Raw genomic sequence first — 19,017 nt, forward strand, 5'->3', positions numbered from 1 at the left:
GAAAGTAATTTGGACTAGTTTTAGATAAAATACTTGAATTCTCTGTTAATCAAATGCTGCTCACTCCTTACTCTCAGTTAAATAATTGCCATTCGCTGGGCTTAATCTCTTATCTAGCTTAGACTCTGAATCTTGTGCCTCTAACTGTAATTTAGGCTAAGCTGAGCATGGCAACAAATGTCAAATCTAAATTTGTTGCTGTATTGAAAACTTCAGTCCTACATAGGAAAACTTTGTTGATTTAGTAGATATGTACTTTTACTGGTGGTTAGGTTTGATTTAATTAAGATTTGAGAACACGTCCACATTGAAAAACCAAAATTCTGATCACTGTCTTTATTAAACACTTAATTTTTGTTCTATCCTTGTTTAGGAATCAGTAACTCCATGCTATGAGCTCAGAGGAAGGTTTGAGTTACAAGGGATTTTAAAAAATCAAGTCCCACTCCCTCAGGCCAGGAAAAGTCACCCCAAGCCTCAGACAAGGGACTAGAATGTAAGTCTCTTGGTTCCCAGTCCAATTTGCTTCCTGTTTTTTAATGCTGCTTTACCTGTAACTTTTAGAGAAAGTCAGGAAATGACCATTTTTCTCTTGTCTTCAGGGACCACCATATACCTGCTTTCTTCATATGTCTCTGATTGTTCCCCCCTTCTGTCTTTATTGCTATTGTTCATTCTCCATTTATGAACAACTGTGAGAACCCAAGGCCCTAATGGGCTTTTATTTCTATCTTTTCTTTCTTAGCTCATCCACTTACAGAATGACATTTGAGTTGGGCCCTGAAGGATAAGTTAGTTATCACCTGGCAGAGAAGGGCCCTCCGTTGAGGGAACAGCATTAGCAAAGACCCAGAGGCAACGGTTAAGGAGTAATATTTAGTTGAATATAGGGTGTTTGGAGTGGAAACAGACTGGAGACCTTCAGGCCCACACTAAGCTACATTTCTGTCACCAGACTACTGTGATTATCGATCATCTGCAATGCCTTTTGGAACTTTCAGATCCAGAGCATTTCCAAATAGATTTGTTGTTTTCATTCATTGTTTGCTTTTAGGTTCTTGGAGAGAGCCTAGCAAAAGTGTCCTTAGCCTATTGGGTAACCAAATAACTTACTTCTGCAACAAGGTATACTCATTTCTTCTTTACATAAAAAAAGAGTATTGAGCAATAATACCTAGATTAGGGTATCATAATTATCAGTAAACAGTATTTTTTAAAAATATTTACAAAGTACTTTATCATTTGTAAAGTAGTGGCGTATAGCTTAGTGGTTTAGGATGCCAGCACTGGAGTCAGACAGCCTGGGTCCAAATCCTAGCACTTGCTACTTAAAAACCCTTCTCAATTACTGTCCTTTCCATTGGACTAAACTGAACTTTTTGACTAGGGGAAGATGAAATGAAGCTAAGTGCTTACTTAAGTGATCTGGCTATGTCATCACTGTTTCTAGCATCTATTATAGGTTCTCTCCTACCCATGTAGGGTTCTCTCCAGCGTTTCACATACCTGTTTAATCTTCAGATAGGCCCAGAAAGCTCAATAGGAACCCTATGGATACCTTCACTAGAACAATGTGGGCCAGATGCCCTATCCAGCAGGTTTATTATCTAGGTTAGTTTATCTATAAAGTAAGAAACTAGTCTTTTCATTCAGTAGCCAGAACCATCTTCCTCAAGCATGGTTTTGATTTCATCAACTTCACTTCTGTACTCTGATGCCTCCCAGTAGCCTGTTAGAGCTAATTAAAACTTCCAATCATGGGATTCAGTGTCCTCCACCAATCCACTTTACTAAATTTCCCCATCCCTTACTCCACCTGACTATTATTATCATCATTATTATTTTCTGAACTCCAGCTCTAAAAATAAATGTGATCTGAGTCATACTGTTCCCAAAAATCTTGTTTTAGTGATTCAATTAAGAGGCTACTGCAACTGTTAGTTTGGAACAGAACATACAAAGATTTGCACAGAGAAAATGCTGCCAAAATTCTGGCTTTTCACCTGCTCTACTGTTGGATGTCAAATTCATGACATTTCGCCCCCAAATTTGTTAGGAGGGCATGATTATCCATTTCATGGTAGAAATGGCAACATCCTTTTGTCTTCAACCTCTTCTCTCCATATGCTAGGAAACATATCATGCTTCTGTCAACTTTGGATCATAAATCTGAAGGGCTCATGGGGAGAAACAGTTGAAAAGCTTTTCATTTTTAAAGCTTTAAATACCATTCATTTTCTAAGTAGAGTTGAACTCTGCTCAGGAGTCCTTTTTCTTGTCCCTATTTAGTCCCCTATTTTATTCCATGTGCTCTCCAAATATTTCACACATTCTTCAACACCCTCTTCCAATTAAGCTACTGGATTCAGTAGATGGCCTAATTTCCTACTTCAAAGAAAATTAAGTTTATCAGGCCTGAATTCCCTCAATTCCTCCCCCCATCCTAATTTTTTTTTAATCTGTAGAGATTCACCTATATCAGCTACCATTTTCTCAGAGTAAGAGCTGTCCGTTCTCTTCTCAAAGCTAACCTGTGCTGTCTCTCCAGGACTCTGGCTTCTCTCTCTCATCTTCAAGTTCTCGTCTACCTGCTGTCTTCTTTTATCCTACAGACATGCTCTGATCTAAAATCTCTTCATCCTAAAAACACAAACAATAAAAGCAACTCTTTCCCAAATCAGCTTTTCCCTCAAGCTACCACACTATTTCTCTTTACCACCAAATTGCAGAAGAGACTAAATCTACACATGCTCCTTTATGTTATCACTCATTTTCCACCATCTGATTGTTTTCTGGTTTTCCCACCTACTAATCCAAATCATTTCTCTCTTACCACTCATTTCCTATTTTCAAAATTCCAGGCTTTTAACCCACATCTCACTTGACCTCTGCAGCACTTGACCCTGTTGACTGCTTCCTCCTAGAAACCCTCTACCCCTAGCATCTGTGATACCCCACTTCTGTATCTCTGATCTCTTCTTGATTTTCTTCACTGGCTCCTTCACTTAATAATAGCACTGTAACAATCACTGTGTGCTACAACTGTGCCAGGCAGGTTTCTAAGTCTGGTGTGTATATTATACCATTTAATACAAAAACTCCATGAGTTTAGGTACTGTCACTATTCCCACTTTACACAGATTAAGTAAGTTTCCCAAGGCCCATAGTTTGTAAAGTAATAGAGCCAAGATACAAACCTAGAGAGCATGACTTCATTATGTTATTCTGCCTTAAGTAATGAGTCTCAGCCTTGGTCTCTCTCTTCACACTATATATTCTTCCTGAGCAATGTCAACCATGCCTATAGTTTCAACTACCGTACATACATATATACATATATATGTATATATATATATATATATATCACTTCACAGGTTGCTGATACTATTGCCAAAATGGGATGAGTTCCCAAATCTCTAGCTCCAACTCAGAACTCTGCTAAGCTCCAGATCTGTATTTCTAACTGCATGTAAATTATCTCTCCCAAGACATCCCGCAAGTACCTAGAATATAAAATATATCCAAAATGAACTCATTATCTGCCCTCCTCCCCCACCCCCCAAACCACTGCTTCTTAGTACAAATGCTCTATCATCTTCTCAGTCACACAAGTCAGAAGCCTGGAAGTTAGCTTTCCTCTTTTCTCACAAATTGCCATTTGTTTCATCAATGTATACCCTCTTCTGTGTCCTTTTTTAGCTGTCCTCATCTCTGTAACAAGCTGTATCAACAGCCTCTTGAATGGTCTCTTACCTAGGCTTTCTACTCTAGTCTGTCTTCCATTCCGTCATCACACGTATCTTATAAATACAAACCTGATCATCTGGCCCCTCTGCTTATTCACCTTGTAGGATCCAGATTACTTCACCTGGCATATAAGCTCCTTCACAATGTGGCACCAACACATTACCACTGCCACCCTCTGCCGTAGCCCTCTGTACTTGTTGCTCTCCCTAAAACATGACATGCCTTTTCAGACGCCCATGTATTTGTACTCCCCTATACCTGGAATTTCTTCCCTAAACACTGTCCACATCTAACTTAAAGGTCACTTCCTCTGAAATCTTCCTTATTCTGTCTTAGATTGTCACTTATTCAAGGACATTCTTCCCCTGCTTTAGTTTCCCCTTGGGTTATACTTTTAGAAGCAAAAAAGGGCAAGTATCTTCTAGTAAAATTGGTTCTATAACTTTGGTTGCTTCTATAAGCATTAAAGATACCTCTCAATACTCTAACAGTAAGATTGTGGAAGAGGTCTCTGGTTGGAGCTGTTAAAAATAATTCTACGTGGGGAGTAATAAAAAATAAAATTATTCTACATGGGGATATGTTTTAGGAATGAGAAATTATCCCTTTTTGGCCTTATTCCAGAGTCCCTAATAGTGCCCTCAGTTGTAAGGTAAAGCCAACTCTCAGTTTTTTGGGAAGTATTTGCAGAATCTTTTAGCTTCCTCTTTCTCTCTCAGCCTTCTGCTGCTCACATTTGGGCCACTTCACAGCTTGCCAGCACCTTCCCAAAGAGTGGGAGGAACTCACATCAGTGGTGAAACTGAATTAATCCTTTGAGATTTTGTTGATGTTCTGGAATTTTTTGGCAATGATAAGCAAAATTTGTAGACGAGATGTGAATTCCATTTGTCCATGTTATCATTATGTCAAACTACTTCATTTCTTTAAGAGGCAGTGACAAAGACCTGCAGTATATATGCATATCACCCATATAGACACATTGATTTATTCTTTTTTTAAAACCAGAAAATGGAGCTAAACCATGAAGCCTAAAATAATAAACCCAGGTGTCAAAGTAAAACAAAGGCATAAACAGGACTATAGCTCAATTCTTTGAACTTATAAACCTTTGCATTTTGTCCAATCAACTTAGCTGTTTATTCTCTAAGTTTTAGATAGAGTTTCATTGACTTTCCCCCTCTTTTGAAGAATTTAGGTCCCAAGGAGACAGATTCTTTGAAACCGCAGGGTTATCTGGTAAATTACTCTACTCCACATTTAGAAACTTGTTTTCATCTAAAAAGCACAATGTTTTTATTCTCTGTTATGTCATAGAATTCATTGAAAAAAATTTAAAGATATAAGCAAGATAAAATATGGACAGGGCTTCCATTTTCTGGAAAATACTAATTGAACCTAAATATGACCCAAAATGGAATAAAATGAGGATCACTGTGGTTTTAAGCAGATTTGTGTATGAAAGATTAAAGCTTTCCGTTAAAAAAAAAGAAACTAGTAAGTTCTGCATTTCTTAATATAGTTCCCTTTTAATAATGGAATTTAAGTATATAAATGAGTAGGTTAATTAAATCAAATAATTAAAAGAGGCATTATCGGATTGTTATTTTAAACAATAGTAAGCACTCTGGTAATATAAATTACTGTCTCGGGTTCCCTTTTTGTATCAGTTAATAGAAAACAATGAGCTAGAAGAGGACAGTTTGGAGAAACAAAAATTAATTGGCTTTTCCTACCAATAGCTCTGGAGACCGATAGACTTCCATTCACCCTCCAGGCACCAAACCAGACTACACAACCTCCAAGGGCCTCAATGCGCTGCTTTTCATCCTAAACAGCAATGCAATAGAAAGAACCAAATAATTGGCTTCAGGATTTATTCATCTACCTTAACAGTAAACAACAGATACAACACTCATCAGCTCCCTGGAAAAGTTCTCTTTATTTCTCCTTTGGAAGGTGGGTATGTTTGCTAAGATAATGGTGATAATTATAATAAGTGAATCTTAATTAATAACTAGAAAACTGCCTGTGGCACGTATCCTAATAGAACAGACCATACGTACCTCTCTGTCCGGTTTATGTGGCTTCATTAGTTCAACAGCTTGGCCCTTTCTCACAAGCATAACCTGGGAATCACCCACCCAAGCCACATGTAGCATGTTGCCTCTGATAAAAGTCACCACTCCTGTGGTCCCACATCTTAAGCTCTGAAAATAATTTAAAGAAAACTACAGTCAGTAAAAATAGACATCAAATTCTCATTGAGAAGCAATTTATAGTTAATACAGACTTTTCAGTCAGGAGCTAGACTGTTAGTAACTTGATTTCACAAACAGCAATTCTCAATGCATTTTTATGTGCATATATGTATGTGTGTGTGCACACAGAGATCCATTTGGTCTATGATATGCAAGGCAGGGATGATTATTCCATTTTATATACAGGTAAGAAAACTATGGCAGGTTATGTGACTTTCCCAAGGGCAAGTAAGTGATTACTACACGAAACGGAACTAAAATTCTTTTTCCTCCTGATCCAGTGCTAAATCCACTATATCAACCCTTAGAGTAAAGATTTCCGTATTCTGTTCTCTGTTTTGTTACTGACCTACTATATGTTCAGGGGGAGAGTCCTAGCTTTACCAGATAAGACACAAAGCATCTCATTGGTACACAACAAATGCTCCCATATCCTAGATATTAACATAGGAGCCAAGAGATAACATACATTCCCTGGAGTGCCAGGATGCTTATACCTTTAAAAAGAAAAAAACTCTACAATAATTTTAGGGACCTTTGCTTTTGGAACATTGCATAAAGAACTAACAGCATGGAATTTCACCATAATAGCTCAGTACCACTGTACTTAATGCTCTTGATACCACTATACTAAAATGACATCTCCATTTGACATGAGTCACTACCAAATGAGCATGACTTTCTGTTACTAAGGACTTGGCCTAAATTAGAACCAATGCGTCAAGGGTGGTAAAAGGCCCCTTGTATCCAAAGAGAAAAACAACTTCTCATGTTCCCTAAATAGGAAAGTTTGTTATAAATTCTCACCCACCAATAAAATGTCTTCCCACACAGACTGTTCAAAAACTCAGCCCCCTGGAACACATGATAAAGACACTGCGACGCATATGCCCTGGGGAGAACAGGAGGTAGGGCTGCTTCACAACAGGAATAGCTGCTTTCTTCCCAGCAGTTAGCAGCACATGGAAGCACAAGAAGGAGAAAAGTAACTGCTGAGACAAACCTAAATTATTCAAAAGAAATATTGGCAGAACTGAGAGACACGAAGATCCCTGGCAAAGCAAATGAGGTGAACATGGTCAGAAAAACCATAATTTTGAGGACACAGAGGATCAAGAAGACAAAATTATTCTCTTAGTTTCGTGTTGGTGCTTACAGATCACCTTTCAGGGGCCAGGTCTTGTCCTCAGTCTGAATGACAGCCGGCAGCTCTGAGGCAGGCAGGGCGAATCAGTGCCGGCCCTCCAGAGACTCTGGGAACGCCCGAGGTCAAAACTGTATTTTGTTTTCTAGCCCCACCTACATATGTAGATCCTAGTGGTTTCTGTTGTTGGATTTGCGTATTGATATAAACCTGGGGTGCGGGTGGGGAGACATTTCCCTTGCTCAATACCAAATAGTTCTGAATTATTGTTTCATTAATTCCAAGCCCCACTATTACTGTGTAGCATAACTATGAGATCAAAGAAATGCGTTAAATGATTACCATGTTCTCTTCAAGTCCATTTCAGAAAGTTAATGTTTAAGTCATAGAGCAGGAGTGTTATTTTCTGTGTTTATATAATTCTGTAATTACTTTTAAAAATTAAAAATTACTCCATTCCATTGGCCCCAGTTAGAAATGAACAGAAAGTACTGTATAGTTAATTATATGTCAATGCCCAGAATGATAATTAGATTAAAATTTTGACGTTTAGATCTCGACACAGAGTCCCTGTCATTCATTCAGAGAAAACCTTAGGTCTGATTCACCTTAAGAAATCAGGACATGAGCTCTGACTGTTCTTCCTGTTAAAAGAAAATCAGTTCAGAGATCATCTAAGGATTCATTCTCTCCAAGTAAATTTTCCCTCAAGAGATACACAGCAAAACACTGCCAACCCATTTAGAACCCAGTGTATGGGAGTAATCCCAGCTTCCGTTTCTTTTTTAGACCATTGTTTTAATCACCACATCCAGATCTTATCAGCAAAATTCTGCTTAGAGAGATGGTCCTGGTATGAACCAGACAGGCAATGGTGGATAAGAAAGATAAAACTCACCTGCCAGGAGTGGATTGGCTTTCTAGAAAATTATAGCTCGGGAGTTTCTATACAGTACATCATAGCACCCCACTAAACCTATTCCTAAAGAGGGAATTAGTCAAGGATACAGTGTAGAAGAGAACTTTAAATAATGCCTGTCCCAAAAGAGAAAACACAAAATAGCCCTTTAACTACAGACCAAGTTGAGTTCAGCTAGTGCATTTGTGGCTAGAATTTATGAGAAAGTGGCGTACCTCCCTGGCTGCTTTCTGCACAAACCGCTCATCGGTGACCCGGAAGGCCCGGCACAGGGCCTCAGCAGGATCGTGGGGGAACATCTCCTGGCGTACTAAGTTAACATGCAGGTGAATGGAGGCATAAATGGCAGCATCCACTCCCCCATGGCCATCAAACACTGCAAAGTAAGCTTGTTCTTCCTGGTCCTGTCAACAAAAACACAAACAGTTTAAGGGGGGTATAGCATGATTCAAATGAGCCATTCCCCTGCACTGTTGCCCATCCTGCACTGCATTTGTCACCCAGAGAATGAGACTAAATGTTTCCCTTTTCTGACATGCCTGATCAACTCCTAAAATGCCTGCAATGTTAGGGCATCTGTGTTTGCACACCAGAACACTGGAACACACCATGCCCAATTAGCTCAGGCTGAATTGCCCTCTCTCTCTGTAAAAGTTGTTGTCTTGTACCATGGAAACCACCCACATACATTTGCTTCAAAATTGCTGTTACACGTTGTGAGGAGGAGGAGGAGGAAAAAGAAGGTATGAGGAAGAATTGAGCAAAGCTGTTCTGGATTGAGTATTTTTTTCAGATGAAACTATTTTAATAATAAAATTAGAAACTGAGAACAATAGGAAATAATTGACCTTCCAGCACGAGGCCAGTTACGTTAGGTTGTTTACAGAGATAGTGAAAGCATACACATACTTCTAAACTATAATGTCTCCATAAATCATTCCTGGTCACACTGAATTCTTACCATACGTAACAGAGTCTCTAAACTGGGTAGCCAAACTTGAACCACAAATGTCCAAATGCCCTGTAACCTCTTTGCCTTGTCCCCAATCCAAGACTTAGCTTAACATTTCCTTGCCTCCCCCCGCCCCCCCGCTTGAAGAGCTGAGGCAACTGCCAGAGGAGGGTCTTCCAAACCTGTGCTCTGTCTTGACAAAGCAGAGTCACAAGTTTACATCTAAACCATTAAGTAGTTTGCTGCTTCATCTTCACCTCAAGAGTTTAAATCCCAAAATGAGTACTGCGTTAGTACAGGTAGAAATTCCACATGTCAAGACTTTTTTTCTAGAATTGTTTAATCAGTTAATCTTCAATGGCAGTATAGATGGTGTAAATTAAAGTATTTGGATGTTATCATTACTCTATGGACATTTATGTTTGGTACTTCTGTAAATGTGGTATATCAAAAAAAACCTTTTTCAAAGCAAAAATATACCTGTTGTTTTAGTAGTCCTGCCCAATCCCCATGACAGAACAACTCATCCCTTAGGAGATCTGTGACTCACTGAGCTCTCACTGGGTCCTGGGTTCCCTTTAGGCAACAGAATGGAATGACTTTCATTTGCAAAGCCTTTGACTTCTTCCTTGGGCTGTAGGAACTCAGATGAGTCCAGGCCCTGTCTTTCAAAGTAAATCAAATATACAAAGTAAATCATATAATTTTCTTGTGTTTGTTTTCTCATCTGTTAGGTGGGGATGAGTTGGCAGTAGTAGCTTTATGGGAGCATAAGACTATAACTTTAAACAATGTAAGATTGCTGGGGAGATTCTTAAACAATATAGCATCAGAAGAAACAAAGGAGCCAAGTGGATCTCTTAAAAAAATTAGTACAGTTTCTTAAAAAAAATACTGTCTTCCCTGTTGTAAAGATAATGTATGTTTATTTGGACTAATAAAGAAGTGTAAATAAGGAAATAAATATCTATAATCCTATCATCCACAGATAACCAGTCTTTTTTCTATACATATAAATTTTTAAAATAAAATTAGGGTCATTTACCATATCATTAGCTTTTCCCCCATGTCATTAAGTATTACTCAAAGACATTATTTTAAATGGATATGTACTATACATCTTAAAAGCATGTTATAGTTATCATTCCCTACATGTAATGATTTAGATCATTTCCAATTTTTTATTTTTATTATTATTGACAATGTTGTATAAAACATTTGTCACACAAAACATGAATGTAAGACTTCTGCATTTCTGTTTCCTTATAATATAGAATTAAAAGTGAAATTACCAAAGGGTGTGAAAATTTACAAGGTTTTAAGTATGTGTTGCCAAATTGCCCTCTAAGTCCGTTTCACTATAGCAAGATAAGTCCTTTCTGAGTTAGACCTTAGAACTAATTTTGAAGCAAAATGAAACCCAACCAGGTCAACAAACAGCAACAGTGCTCTCAAACCCGAGTACACAGTCTTCAAGTAGGTGTCATGATACAAGATTTGTTTATCACACAACGGCCTTTTGGGTTACATTTGCATGGGCCTGGATGGTAACATTTGGAAACAAAGATATCAGCTGATCTATCTTTGTAACATAAGCACCAATTACCAACACACCATCACTGCTTATCCCACCTTGACAGTCAGCTAAAATTTAAATTTAGCTGCTAAAGGAAGGAAATATTGAGCTTTGTATAAATTACTGCATTGTAATTTCTAAGTTACGGACTTGAGTGAAGAAAAAAGGCAAGTGACAGGCAAAGGAAACAAACCTACCTCTGTTTGCATTAACATAATACATTTAATAGAAAAAGAAGAGGAAGATAAGAAAATGGTTATTAAGTTGACAAGGCTCATATGATCCAATTTGTCAGTCACAGAGATTCATGAAATGTAATTCCAGCTACTTTCTGATCTCAGAAACCAAGATTTAAAAAAGAAAATCACATGAAATCAGAAAACTGTTTCAGGCTCAAATTCATCCTTTTGTGTTTTGTGTTGCTTCAGCAACATAGTAACGTGGGAACTTAATAAACAAGATTTGATCATACTATAGAAATAGTTTCTTTTTAAAAAGAGCTTTATTGAGATATACCAGGGTTTTTTTTTTTTCCTTGTATGTTTATAGAATAGCTCTGGAAGGTTACACAGGAAACTGGCAACTTCCCTTGCTTTCAAGGAGGGTAACTGAGTGTCTGAGAGACAAGGACGAGAGAGAGATTTTTATTTTGCAGTTCTGAACCATGTGAACACATTAACTATTAAAAGTAACATAAAATAAATCGTTCCTTTTCTATTTTCTAATGCAAGCAAATCTGTGCCACTTTGCCTTTAGTCCTACTGCAGCCTATCAGAGTATATTAAAAGTTGTCCCGTTAGAAAACAGGACCATGAGGGTTTTTTGTGTTTTTTTAATCTCATTAACTTTTCTGAAGTGCCCTTTACCTCTAGGTTGAAGAGCATATTAAAGTCAGGAATGCAGACATGTTTGTCCTCCATTTTCCTGCGCATGTTCTTGATGGCATGGATTGAGGTCTCGTAATAAAGCTGGGGTCTCCTGCGGAGAGGGAAGTCTTTCACCCAGCTGCAGCAAATCTCGTGTAGTTTGCTGAAGACAGAACGGGCCAACTTCACTGTCTCAATCTCTGTGAAAGAAACGCAGAAAGAAACACAGAAACCCCCAGTGAAGAGCCTTGTAAAACAGCTTTTCACCTGCCTGCTTTGTAAAGACAGAAATAGGTCACCTTAGTCAAGCTCCTCAACAGAAGAAATTCCTCCTTCTCAAGAAAAATGAAATGTTGCTTCTGAAGAGAGAAAATGACAACCTATCTAGAAAATCATCCACTAAGATATCCTTATGTCATGAGGAGAAAACCTCTGGCCAGGGCTGGATCTATTCCTGGGCTGGATTTCTTCCAGCCTGTGAAGTGCACTGGCCACTGCTGTCTAGTTCTGGACACTGGGCCCTTTGTGTTGGCTGCCATGAGCATCCCTATCCTTAGAAGAATGACTGAAATACAAACAGTGGTTATCCAGCTAACTGCAATATGAAAGGCCTATGAAAACAGATCATTTCTTTATAAACCACAGGAATAAGAAGAGTTTACCCTAATTACCATTTGTCTTTGTCTCTCTCTTTCTTCCTGACCTCTTCCTGTCCCTCCCTCCAATTCCCTAACTTCTCTCCTGTAACTGATCATAATTTGGAACTAAAGTACATATTTTTGTTATTTGATGTTTTTTAATTCAAGTTTTAGGCAACAGCTTAAATAATTCAGCCAATAGATCAACAAATGAGTTAAAAGTTTTATGTTTCTTTAAGGAAAAAATTCGTTAAATTCTATGTGTGTAACCTTGGATGGAAAAGGGAGATAGCAGTCAGAGGATTCTTCACCCCAGACTATTAAGGCTACTGCTTGACCCATTAAGTGGAATAGACTAGCTGACTTCTGAGGCTGACCTGCATCCCTCAATGGATGGACAGGTGTGTAAGCCTTTTAAGCAACACTGAATAGTAGTGAAAAGATTGTCTTTCACATCGTCTCCACTCAAGTTGTCCTCTACTCAAATTGCAGCTATTGGAATAACCAAGCAGAGATGTGGTTTTCTCAGGCCAGTATTTTAGAGGTTCCTCCTACATCCCAGGTAAAGAAATTTGTAATTCTCCAAATTTTTTTTTCACTAAGTCAGATATAGCTTGAAAGCCTGAGAAAACATGTTGCAGGTAGCCAGTGAATGTGCACGCCGTCTCCAATCTGGAACACAAATCCCAAAAAGAGACTCTTTTTTTATGTGTTCTAGAACAGCCTGGAAACTTAGATTCCCATTTTTTATTCCTTACCTGGCCATTGCTTAATTTGTGACTACATTTACTAGTTTTCTTATTCAAAATTCTTTTCAAAATGACTATATTCAAAAGCTGATCTCTCGGGGCTGGCCCAGTGGCTGAGTGGTCAAGTTCGCGCACTCTGTTTCGCTGGCCCAAGGTTTTCGCCCGTTGAGATCCTGGGCATGGACGTGGCACTGCTCATCAGGCCATGCTGAGGCAGCATCCCACAGGCTACAACTAGAAGGACTCACAACTGAAATATACAACTATGTACTGGGGGGATTTGGGGAGAAAAAGCAGGAGAAAAAAAAGATTGGCAACAGTTGTTAGCTCAGGTGCCAATCTTAAAAAAAAAAAAAAAAAAAGCTGATCTCTCAGGGGCTGGCCTGGTGGTGTAGTGGTTAAGTTTGTGTGCTCTGCTTTGGTGGACCAGGGTTCACAGGTTTGGGGTCCAGGTGTGGACGCACACCACTCATCAGGTCATGCTGTGGTGGCATCCCACATACAAAATAGAGGAAGATTGGCACAGATGTTAGATCAGCATCAGTCTTCCCAAGCAAAAAGAGGAGAATCAGCAGTGGATGTTGGCTCAGGGCTGATCTTCCTCACCAAAAAAAAAAAGAAAAAAGAAAAAAACTGATCTCAGCATGTTTGTCATTTTTCTTTGCTTATCAACATAGTACAGGGTGGTAAACCATGTTTTGTAGCTTTTTCCCCCTTGACATTTTTTTTAAATAATTCAAAGTAAGTATTCAATTAAAAATAAAGCCATTTCATGTTAACATAAATATTTTTATGAAAATTATATTTCCCCAAACAAAAATATTTGGTGAGCTCGTGGCACCATTTGCCATTTTACAAATCTCTTTAATGTCTGACTTAATAGAAGAGAGCTGTAATTTTTTTTTAATAATTGTGGGTGCTTGACATTTTTTATAACTGAAAATCAAGGATACATTTGAAAGAGAAAAGAAATTCAAAGAACAAATACAATCTGAGGATGTGTATATAAGAGGGAAACAAGCCAATACACTTCTAGAAGAAAAGGTAGGCAGTACACTCTTTGACAACAGTATTGAAAGGATCTTTTCGGACACCATGCCTTCTCAGAGAAGGGAAACAATAGAAAGAATAAACAAATGGGACTTCATCAGACTAAAGAGCTTCTTCAAGGCAAATGAAAACAGGATTGAAACAAAAAAACAACCCACCAACTGGGAAAAAATATTTGCAAGTCATATATCTGACAAAGGCTTAATATCCATAATATATAAAGAACTCACACAACTCAACAACAAAACATCAAACAACCCAATCAAAAAATGGGCTGGAGACATGAACAGACATTTCTCCAAAGAAGATATACGGATGGCCAATAGGCACATGAAAAGATGCTCATCATCGTTGATCATCAGGGAAATGCAAATCAAAACTACACTAAGATATCACCTTACACCCATTAGAATGACAAAAATATCTAAAACTAATAGTAACAAGTGTTGGAGAGGTTGTGGAGAAAAAGGAACCCTCATACACTGCTGGTGGGAATGCAAGCTGGTGCAGCCACTATGGAAAACAGTATGGAGATTCCTCAAAAAATTAAAAGTAGAACTACCATACGACCCAGCTATCCCACTACTGGTCTACCCAAAGAGCTTGAAGTCAGCAATTCCAAAAGTCTTATGCACCCCAATGTTTATTGCAGCATTATTTACAATAGCCAAGACATGGAAGCAACCTAAGTGCCCATCAACAGATGAGTGGACAAAGAAGATGTGGTATATATATATACAATGAAATACTACTCAGCCATAAAAAAGAACAAAATCGTCCCATTTGCAACAACATGGATGGACCTGGAGGGAACTATGTTAAGTGAAATAAGCCAGATAGAGAAGGGCAATCTGTGTATGATTCCACTCATATGAGGGATTTAAAAATGTAGGCAAAGAGAAGAGATTAGTGGCTACCAGGGGAAAGGTGGGGTGGGGGGTGGGCACAAAGGGTGAAGTGGTGCACCTACAACATGACTGACAAACAATAATGTACAACTGAAATTTCACAAGATTGTAACCTATCATTAACTCAATAAAAATTTGTTTTTTAAAGATTTTATTTTTTTCCTTTTTCTCCCCAAAGCTCCCCAGTACATAGTTGTATATTCTTTGTTGTGGGTCCTTCTAGTTGTGGGATGTGGGACGCTGCCTCAGCGTGGTTTGATGAGCAGTGTCATGTCCGCGCCCAGGATTTGAACCAACGAAACACTGGACCACCTGCAGCGGAGCGTGCGAACTTAACCACTCGGCCACGGGGCCAGCCCCTCAATAAAAATTTTTTTAAAAAGAAGGAAACAAGCCAATACAACCCAACATTTTGATTGTTTTGAGCAATTCCAATCTTCTGTTTTTTTGAAAAAAGACCAAAAAACACCACTTGCCAGAGACTATCTCTTTCAGCCAGCAATTACTATTTGTATCATTCCAACCCATCTGGTCTCTGCAGCAGTCTAGTCCCCCAAATGTAGGGTGTGCATTTGACTCAGTCACAACAAAAGATTGCAAAACAATAAGTAAATTCAGAAACTGAGGGAGAATGGGGTGGGGTGAAACAAATAACTGATATTAACTATCAGGATGGTTTCCAGTTCTCAAATAGTAATATAAATATAGTATTCTTTGGTTTATATATTACTCTTACTATATAGACCTGCACTGTCCAATAAGGTAGCTTACTAGCTATATGTGACTATTTAAATTAAAATTCAGTTTTTTGGTCACATTAGCTGTATTTCAAGTGCTCAATAACTACATATGGCCAGTGGCTACGACGTTGGACAATGTAGGTAGAGAACATTTCCATCATTGTGCTGTCTATTTGGATGGCACTGGTGTAGACAGATTAAATTGGTTAGAGGAAGCAATACCAGCTTCCTCTAATATTTAGTAAGCCACTGGATCTGTCCCTACCCCCTCCCATTTGCTCCTTCCCTTATGTTCCCATTTCACTTTGTTGACACATCTATTATAGCTCTTACCACATTCTGTAACCATAGGTAACATTTATTGGGTATTTGCTACATTCTGTGTCTCTGGAACATTTCACAAACAGGTAAGACCATTCTCAATCCTAGGTCTGTCTGACTCTAACACCCATACTCTGCATTTCCCAAATTAGACTACAGAGAGAGACTGTGTCATTAATTTAAATCCTTTTGATGTTGCTCAATAGAGTTTTAACAGAGGTCTTTCATGTTTCTTAATTCCTGGTTATTTAATTTTACTTGCTATTTTGAGTCAGAACTTTGCTTTAATGTCTTCTTTGCCACCTAGCAAATATTCCACTTTCTACTAGGAACATTTCCATCTCAGTCCATGTGCATCTAGGGGTAAAACGTGTGATTCCGGTCTAGACAATTAGAGAATCACATTCCTCTGGCCATAGTGATTGGTTCAGGAATGGAAATAATCCAAGCTGGGCCAATTAGAGTGAATCCTGTGACTTATGTAAGAGCAACTGAGTAAAGTTACTCTTCTTTCCCTGCTTGATTTGAACCTAGCAGATGAAGACCTGGCACTCCTCGCAGTCATCTGGCCACCACATGGAGCCTGAAAATAAGTGATGAAAGTGAGTACAGCCGAGAGTTGGAGAAGCGCCAGGTTCTGATGACATCATGTGAAGCTGTGAATCCAGCTGTGTAGCCCTTACCTTGAAGGGTAGCCAATAAATTGTTCTGCTGAAACCAGTTTGAGTTATGTTGGTTGTCACTTGGAATAAAAAAATTCTTGAGTGTGCGTTAAGGGTAAATGCTAGATTTTGGCTTGAGTCAAATTTTGTTCCCCAGTGTCCAAGATGCATCCATGTAGTTCTACTTTATTAAGTATATTTTTAAAATTAGGATTGCATATTGAATTTCATCAATTGGTTTTTTGGATGTCTTTAGAAATTATCCAGGTTTTTTTCTTTTAACCTATTAATATATAAATTAGGCTAATAGACTTCCCAATATTTTTGTTTTGTTCCCTGCTGTTTCCCCAGCATAGTGCTAAACTATGGTAGGCCCTCAATAAAATACTCATCAGATGAATTAACTATTGTACTCAATATACAAATATTTTACTTAAGGTTTTTTACATTGATTAATGACTGATCTATTTCCTTTTTTAGTTTTGTCTCAGGCAAGTTTTCATATTAGTGTTATGCTATGCAAATTTTCCTTCTTTATGCAATTGGATAATTCATTTTAAAAAATGTTGGGATTGTCTTTGATCGTTTGAAAATGTTCATCTGTGGAGTCACCTGTTCTGTCCTTTTGGGAACGTGGCTCCTTGACAATCTTCTAACTCTTTCTTCTTAGGTAAAGTTTGTTAATTTGTATTTTTCCATAAAATACACATTTTCAAATTAGTTTACACAAATTTTTCCTAATTCTTTTCATTTCTTCTGTATTAGTGATCATTTTCCCCTTTCTGTTTTTAATTTTTACATTGGAATATTTCAGATTGATTTTAGGTTGTCTGGCCAGGGGTTAAATCTGCCAAACTAAACTTGTATCAACAGATATGCAAAGTCGTTTAGCAAACATTCTGTTAGGGATGACAGAAACATGAACTTTAAGTTAAGAATTTTTTTTAAGTCTGTTTTTGGAAAAAACTAAAAGGAGAGACAAAAGCCATTTCAGTGGGGACTTCAGTGCTTTTAAGGCAGTGACGGCAGGCCTTGTTCAGTATGCTCCTTTCCCACTCTGATGCATGGATAAACAATACGCCTGCAGAGGATCTCCTCAGTGCCGTTCACACTGAGTGATTTGGGTTAAATAATTTAGATTAAGGACTTGCAAATAGTTTAGAATTATAATAGATCATTCTGAATCACAGCAATGGCATGGAAACGTTACTGGGTAAACTTTTGGAAAAATATAAAATCAGAAGGACCAATGATACCCACCCAAAGAAACACCCTTAATTTCACTTTTGCTATCTTATGGGAGTTCAGAAAATTCTTCCAAAGTAGGCATGTAGGGCAACACTACAATCCTGCTACGTTAAGTATTCTCCTGCAGGGAATAGTGTAGAACATCAGTATATAAATAATTGCTGCTTGAAATGGAAAAATAAAATAGGGCGCGAAAAAGAGAAAATTGTCCAAAGTAGCAGTCCACCCTCTCACAGCTGTAAATTACTCATCAGTCGTTAATGTCATTGTACTGAGCTGGAACTGAGTCAGCCAGCACCCTGGCTGCAGTGATGCAGAGTTTAATGTCCCTCATCTTTTCATTACGGGGCTTTTACTTCATGCATCAGTACCAGAGGAAAGACCAATGCTTTGTAGCAGGAATTCCATCCAGCTTGACTCTGGAACAATTTGGTTCCAAGTGAATCAATTACTCTCAGTAAAAACAAGCAGAGGACTTTCTCCTTTGCCAGTTTTCTGTCAAAAATGATCTGGAGAAATAAAGGAAGAACGGAATGTTTACTTTTCTATCTGCCTCACATTCTTTGGAATCTAGCTACTCTGCTCCATTAATATATGCTTTGCTCGTTATGCACCATATTTAAAGGCAAATGCTTAGAATAAAGTGAAATAAAATTCCTTAACAATTTTGAGTAATAATTCCCTAATTTTTATAAAAATCAGTATTTCTGTAGAGCCTGTCAAGTACGTATAAGACTAATACATTACTAAATATGCCTTCATTAATAAGGCATCATAATTTGCCTGGAAAAAAGATGTACAATGATCCATGCAATTAAATCACAAGTTACATAAGTCTCATAAAGAGCTCTATTTATTTATTTGTAGATATAAAACAATATAATTAATAAGTTTTGTTATAGCTGATTTCTTGAATTTTTATGTCTGATTTTTTACTTGGATTCTTAAAGGTAAGCTAAAAATTTTAAATAGGTTTTGCTTAAACTTTATCTCTTCTTTTGTCTTCACATTTCTTCTTTCCATTTATCTAGATATTATTTATGATAATATCCTGTTATGATAATTTTTTGCTCCATTTACATTCACATATTTTCAAAATATATCTATTTTTTTCCTTTTCCCTCCTTTTATTGATTATTTTGAAAAAAATTTTTTTGCATTTTTTTCTCTTGCGACCGCTATAAAATCAAGCTGTGGGTAAACATAATTAGATTTAGTATTTTGCAGACATTTTCT

The 19,017-nt window shown here is 37.8% G+C and overlaps 2 protein-coding genes across 19 annotated transcripts in view; one reads left to right on the top strand and one right to left on the bottom strand.

Annotated features, from left to right (window-relative positions):
• Positions 1–16,972, top strand: part of TRIM37 (tripartite motif containing 37) — a 144,135-nt gene extending 127,163 nt beyond the window's left edge. For 3 of the 17 annotated variants that reach the window (XM_044745155.2, XM_070482894.1, XM_070482898.1), the window contains one exon: positions 16,409–16,972. In XM_044745155.2, coding sequence (XP_044601090.1) covers positions 16,409–16,412 — 4 coding nt within the window. In that variant the 3' untranslated portion in view covers positions 16,413–16,972. Of the gene's footprint in view, positions 1–373; positions 497–5,489; positions 5,707–6,842; positions 7,711–11,471; positions 11,607–16,405 lie in introns of those variants that run through there. The other 14 variants (XR_011493740.1, XR_006512433.2, XR_011493742.1 and 11 more) reach the window with 11 other exon arrangements.
• The window catches only part of PPM1E (protein phosphatase, Mg2+/Mn2+ dependent 1E), a 179,635-nt gene that overhangs the window by 5,373 nt on the left and 155,245 nt on the right, over positions 1–19,017 (bottom strand). For both annotated transcript variants that reach the window (XM_014826739.3, XM_070482899.1), the window contains exons 3-6: positions 11,466–11,665; positions 8,287–8,475; positions 5,814–5,957; positions 5,484–5,577 (exon numbers count right to left, since the gene is read on the bottom strand). In XM_014826739.3, the coding sequence (XP_014682225.1) occupies positions 5,484–5,577; positions 5,814–5,957; positions 8,287–8,475; positions 11,466–11,665 (627 nt within the window). The remainder of the gene's footprint in view (positions 1–5,483; positions 5,578–5,813; positions 5,958–8,286; positions 8,476–11,465; positions 11,666–19,017) is intronic.

The sequence above is a fragment of the Equus asinus genome, chromosome 13, assembly GCF_041296235.1.
Source record: "Equus asinus isolate D_3611 breed Donkey chromosome 13, EquAss-T2T_v2, whole genome shotgun sequence".
Lineage (NCBI taxonomy): Eukaryota > Metazoa > Chordata > Mammalia > Perissodactyla > Equidae > Equus > Equus asinus.